The 6,734-nt window shown below is 30.4% G+C and overlaps 1 protein-coding gene across 1 annotated transcript; it reads left to right on the top strand.

Annotated features, from left to right (window-relative positions):
- Positions 1-562: 562 nt before the first annotated feature.
- Positions 563-5,586, top strand: LOC127088309 (exocyst complex component SEC3A). The gene is made up of 10 exons (XM_051029244.1): positions 563-743; positions 925-1,095; positions 1,182-1,258; positions 3,244-3,325; positions 3,630-3,727; positions 3,850-3,958; positions 4,055-4,126; positions 5,002-5,067; positions 5,140-5,229; positions 5,409-5,586. The coding sequence occupies exons 1-10, from the start codon at positions 684-686 to the stop codon at positions 5,517-5,519; spliced, it is 936 nt and encodes a 311-aa protein (XP_050885201.1). The 5' UTR covers positions 563-683; the 3' UTR covers positions 5,520-5,586.
- The last annotated feature ends 1,148 nt before the right edge of the window (positions 5,587-6,734 follow it).

Here is a 6,734-nt window from a genome sequence, read left to right as displayed (position 1 = left end):
AGATTCAAGCGCCAAGGCAAAGTATAGAGTCATGACAATAACTAATGTGAACTCATTTGGTTAAAACAGTTGTTCAAAGAACTTCAAATTGAATAAGCAAGACCAATGACACTTGTTTGTGATAATAAAGCTACATTGCACATTGCTTCAAATTCAGTCTTCCATGAGAGGATCAAACGTATTGAGATAGACTGTCATTTGTCAAAGAGAAGATTGAATCAGGCGACGTCGCCATAAGCTTTTTCAACTCTAATGATGAATTGGCATATGTGTTTACAAAATCTCTGCGAAGTTCCGTAACAAATTATATATGTGGCAAACTTAGTGCATTTGACTTATATGCTCAAATTTGAGAGGGAGTGTTGATATTTGTAAATATATAGTGTTAAGAATATTTGTATATAGAGTAGTCCCACATCGTTTATATCATGTAATTATCTGTAATTTCTATATATATATAATATAATCTCCGTAGTATTTTTAAAATAGATTATTTATTCAAATATCTCTTAATCTCTTGTATTTCAACAATAGTGATGATAATTGGAATGTGTATTCTTAAAAGAGTGAAAAAGTAGAATGATTAAGTTGTTGCTTGGTTTGTTTGGAACGGGGGCTGTTTAGCAGTTTAACAGGAGTTGTGATAGTGATCGGCCTTTGTTAAATCTTTGTAACTATGTGTAATGAGAAACTCCCTGGAAGGAGAATCTCCTAGTTGTTACAATACAGACACAAGTTTTTCCGTATTTCTCTTCTCTTCCAATTCATTCTCTCTTCCTCACTTGTTATTATGTTTCCCCTTCATATTATGTTTCAGTGGAACCTAAAAATAAGTTAAAAAGACAGCGTTACTATAAAGCTGCTTTATAATTTATATAGTTTCAAGAAGACTTCTATGCTGCTTTACAATTTATATAATTTCAGGAAGACTTCTATGCTGTTGTGGAGTGGGCATGCAAGATTGATCCTTTATGCTGCATATCAATGCACGGAATAACAGAACGCTATCTCTCTGGTCAAAAAGCTGATGCAGCAAGATTTGTCCGCCTTTTGCTTGGTGACCTTGAGTCTCGGATATCTACGATGTTTGCTCGTGTATGTGACTAGCTTTACATAGAATTTCCCCTTACATTTAAAAGATTGCTATATTAACTCAATTCATCTAATGGGAAATCTTTTAGTTTGTTGATGACGCTTGCCATCAGATTGAAAGAAGTGAACGCAATGTTCGCCAAAGTGTCCTACCCTACATTCCCAGGTAAAATGGCTATTTCCCCCAAAAAATCGACATGTTTTAGAATGATAGCTCAGTGTCCACTTTTTAGTTTTTTCCTGTTATACAAAATTTAGAATGTTGACAAAACTAGAATATCCTGTCTACTACATGCAGTGAAAAATTCTCTGTAACCATTGAATATTGTTAAACAGGAGTCATTATCTTCTGTTGTGAACCTCATTAATTTCAAATTAGGTTATTCTGGGTTAGTCTAAATTAGATGAAACTAAATATGCTATCTAAAGTTGCTGATTTGTCTGGAAAGATACTGACATGGCATACAAATAGATGAAAGAGAAAGGTTGATGATGATGTCGTCTAATTAGCATGTTTGCTTGATTATATGCATATCAAGAATATGTTTAATTGTTTAAATTATCAACTTTATTGAATGCTATCACTTATATTCATGTGAAAACCCAGTGGGTGCTTAATGTTAAAGAAAATAGTAAATTGGATAATGCTTCTAATTAAGCCTTGTCTCTTAATAACCCGTACATTTAAAAAAAATCTAAAAAGAGTTATTAATTATTCATTCTGTCTCATAAAAAGTATCTTATTTAAGCAATACACAATTTTTAAAAAAATGATTAGATGTGTTGATTTTAATGATAAAACTAATATCATTTATCAGAATATCCTTATTAATTATATTTAGTAGAGTAGTTGAATACAATGAAAGTTAAAAAATAGAGGTATAGTAGTGGAAAAATAATAATAAATACTGCATTGTTATTGTAAAAGGATATTTATTTTGAGACAGAAAAAAAATACAAATGAGACGTATTTTATGAGACAGAGAGAGTAATACTAAAATTATTATTTTTTATTCTGTATTTATGATAAAGAAAATATATTAATTGTTAATAAGGATAATTTAAAAAATCATCATTCTTTTTCTTTGAGTTATCACATTTTCTGAGATGGAGAGAGTAATATTTCTTTGATATTATATCAAATCAAAGATTCCCAATTTATGAGTGTACTTTGTTGATTTCCGCATTCATTGTGGTCCGCTCCTAGTAGCCTAATTGCGTCACTGACTTGCCTTTCATTGCAAACTCTAACATCTTCATTTTGTTGGGTTTGAAGGGGTGGATTTAGTCCGACATTGCTTAGAGATATAATATGTGTAGTGTTTATAAAGTTTTGACAACCCTCACTCTACAAGACGGTTTTGTAGGGATCAGTTATCTCCAACCCAAATTTTAAAATAGATTTATTTATTTTTTGAAAACTCGGTATCCGGCATTAGGACCGACTAAACTTGGTGACCAATCTCATGAATCGCTAGCACCTAGTAGAATTCGAAACTGAGACTACACTCTGAGGTCTCGGAGTCTTTACCAATAGGCCAACCTCATTTATAGAGGGCATATCAGCTGAAAACATAAAAGATGTTCATCTTGACCATATATGATTTTGGTCAATATTTGATCCTGTGCTCACTTGATCTATCCCTTATATATGTAGTTATATACGTGTGTATGAAAAGCTTAAAGAGAAATATTTCAAAACTACTGAAATTTCTTGAATGAAAAACTGAAAATCTTTTTAAAAGAATTGTCTTTCAGTCGTTGATCAGTATTTAAATGTTGATCAACTTGCTAAGTGTCCATGAAGTCTTTGTCACATGTCCAAATAATTTAAAAATTATTATTTAGTAGGACATTTGATGAGGAGTGTTTGACACATGTCGTATGAAGGTAGTATTATCTGCGTAGGAAACATCCCAGACACCGCGACACCTCAAGAAGTGTACATGCTTCATCAACCACTATTTTTCAAATTATTACTGGTGTTGACGTGTCAGTGTTGCGTATGGTGTTCGAGTTTGTGTTAGTGCTCCATAGGTTGAAGTTGATAAGCTGCCTCCATATTCAAACCAGCTGCACTGTTTAGTTCCAATTTGTATTTAATGTCTCAAGTTTCCAGCCTTAACTAATGTTTTAATCGTTTTCTTATAGATTTGCAACCCTTGCAACACGGATGGAGCAGTACATTGCTGGCCAGTCCAGGGATTTGGTTGACCAAGCGTACACAAAATTTGTAATTGATTCCTTTTAAGCTTTGCGTTGTTTTGTGCCATCTCAGATTGAACTTACATGATAGGTCTAGTTAATTTTAATGTACTCGCTTTCCTAAAATTAAGAGTATTATAACAATCTAGTTAATCACCCTGCCACTCTTGAATATGTTTATCTACTACCTGTATTTTTCCTTCATAATTGAGGCTGTGGGAGAAGAAATAAAGTTAGGGTGTCGGTCTTTTTTCATGTTTGTAATGCATTTAATTAGAAGTCCCCCCAAGCTTTTTTCATGTTTGTAAGGCATTAGAAGTCCCCCTTGACAGGTTAGCATAATGTTTGTAACTTTGGAAAAACTTGCACAAACAGAGCCAAAGTATGCAGATATTTTTCTTATAGAGAACTATGCTGCTTTTCAGAATAGGTTTGTTACCATTTCCCATGCAAAGAAAAAGCTCAAGGCTGCTTCAATTTTCCCTGTATGTTAAGTTGATTCTGTATAAGAAAACACAGATTTTCACTTGTTACTTTGTTCATTTTGCTCAGTTTGTATGACCTAGCCAATGTGGTGCCTACTTTGGCCAAGTTTTATCATCAAGCTAGTGAAGCGTATGAGCAATCATGCTCGCGCCATATTAGCATGATTATCTATTATGTAAGTATTTATTCTATATTTTGTTTTGGTCGTTGATCATCCTTGAATTTCTACCCTGTTAGAAATATCTCATTATCCATTTTTTGCCTTGGAAAGCAATTTGAACGCCTTTTCCAGTATGCTCGAAGGATTGAGGACTTGATTTTCAATAATCTTTCACCTGAAGAGGTTTGTTGGTTTCAATAATCTTTCATAGATCTTGCTTTACAACATTTGAATATATCAGAATTTTTTCATTAAACATATTTGCAATGTTTCTCCTAAATTATAGAACTAATCATTGTTCTTCAATTCCAAAAATTCTTTTTGGGCATCAAGTATAAAGTATGGAAATGAAAGGTTACACTAATAGTTGGAGTTATCCTTGAAGTATTAGCAATGAAAAGCATACAAACTTCATGCATTCACTTGTCATTAGTTACTCATTTTCATTCAAGTTGGTCTATAAATGGGCTCCTGTCTATTCATTCTTAAAGTGTAAACTGAGAGAGAAGTATCTGCTTCCTTGTCCATACTCATATTGTCTCGTGATTTTTTCATATTGTTTCCTGATTTTGTATTAGAGTATATGTTAGATCTGTTGTTGAGCTTCTTGCATTGTCCAAGCTCATTGGGTTTGGGATTGGAATATTGTTTTAATTGCACTCCACCCCTAACCGCCATAATTGCAAAATTCAGGTTGCTGAATTTCGCTGCTTCCAACAACTTCATTGTATTGGGTGTGAGAATAGGTGTGGGTTTAGCTCCTTATTGCCTAGAGATATGATTTTATTAGGGCGTACTATAAGTTTGGGTAGTCTTCATCTTATAGGTAGTTGTCCGACAATCAAAATCACTCAAACGTTTCTCATTTTCCATAATCTAAATCTCCAAGATTTCTCTTCTCAAATTTGCTATGATCTTCATCTTCAAATGGACATGATCTTCATCTTCAAATTTGCTATGATCTTCATTTTCATTTTGTGTTTATTTTCTTATGTATGAAATATACAGCCGAACTTGACTTGTACATCCTTAAATTTTGTGTTATACATGAATTTCAGATTCCTTTCCAGCTTGGGTTGTCAAAAGTGGATTTTCGGAAGATGCTAAAGGCCAGTTTGTCTGGGGTAAGTCTATCTTTTTTTATAACCCTTTTGCAAGTTGCATAATTTGTGAATTGACTTTGTTTTTCTAAATAGATGGACAGGTCCATTGGTGCAATGTATAAGAAATTGCAGAAGAATTTGACTTCAGAGGAACTGTTACCTTCCTTGTGGGATAAATGCAAGGTATGCATATTCAATTCCAATTATTAGAATAGATCCTATTTTATTGTGTTCCGCTCCATCCTATTTTGAGTAATGTAAAAAACAAGGGAGCCTTATTCTATTCCATTTCATATTCACGTTGGCATGGCTTAATTGGTACATATTGAAGTTCTGATTTTCGTTTCCTCAAACTATGGCAGAAGGATTTTGTTGATAAGTATGACAGTTTCGTCCAACTTGTGGCCAAGATTTACCCTGCCGAGTCAGTACCTACTACACAAGAATTGAAGGATCTTTTAGCTAACATGTAAAGGTTTATCTGTGTATACATTTTCTCATTCTTTTTTTACTAAGATCAAATGTAATTTACTTAATAAAATGCACTCTTTATTTTTACTAAGATGAAATGCATTTTTGTGCTTTAGTTACTTGAAGCAAGCATTTGATTTATAATCGTTTTTATTTTTTTTAAATGGATATAAACAAGCTATTAGGCGGTTATATCCATATCGATTTAGAATTAATTTAAATTTAAATTTTTTAAAAAATAAATTCTTTTAAAGCATTTTTTTTATTTTTAGTTTTTTTCCAAAAAGAAATATTATTTTTCAAAAAATAAAATCTCTGAATATATATATATATATATATATATATATATATATATATATATATATATATATATATATATATATATATATATATATATATATATATATTATAAATCTGTTCTTTCTGAGTTTGTTTTTCAAAATTAAAAATAAAAAACATTTTTTTCAGATATTTTTTTCAAATAATATAAAAAACCTTTTTTTTCAAAAAAGAAAATCTTTTTTTTTAGAAAAATATTTTTTAGTTTCAAAAGAAAAACCTTTTTTTTATTTGAATTTTTTTCAAAAAAATTATAAAAAAGTTTTAAATATTTTTATGAAATAGATAAGTTTGATTTTTATTTTAGATATGAATATTCAAAAAATAAATTTGGTTAAAATCAAAAAATATAAAATATATAGATTTGATTAAAATCATATTAATAAATAATCGGTTTTAATAATCAAATTTAAATATGAATATGAATAATTCGTTAATTTGAGCATGCCTAATTTGAATGTATCATCTTGAGAATGTGATGAGTATATATATCCAACATTTTGATATTAATTATTTAATTTAATTTTTAATTATTATGGTGGGGCATTGAAAGTGGAAACCTCTTCGAATAGCCTGTTTACTTGGAAGTGTTATACGAAAAAGTACTCTATAATGTTTTTTTTAAAGAAAAACAATTAAATGTATTGATTACTTTTTATATCATTTTTTTCATATCATTACTTTTAAGTAACTACTACTTAATATTCTTATTAAAAATTAATCACATTGGAACATTTTCAACTCCATATCTAATTTGAATTTGGGAAAATGTATTGCTTGTATGGTGGACAATTTCTTGATATCTAAGTAAGCACTTTTTGAACTTTAGTATTTATTGAGTTATTGTGATTAACTCATTCAAATTTTTATTAATATAG

The sequence above is a fragment of the Lathyrus oleraceus genome, chromosome 5 (assembly GCF_024323335.1).
Source record: "Lathyrus oleraceus cultivar Zhongwan6 chromosome 5, CAAS_Psat_ZW6_1.0, whole genome shotgun sequence".
In the NCBI taxonomy this organism is placed as follows: Eukaryota; Viridiplantae; Streptophyta; class Magnoliopsida; order Fabales; family Fabaceae; genus Lathyrus; species Lathyrus oleraceus.
This window is presented reverse-complemented; position numbering and strand designations above follow the sequence as displayed.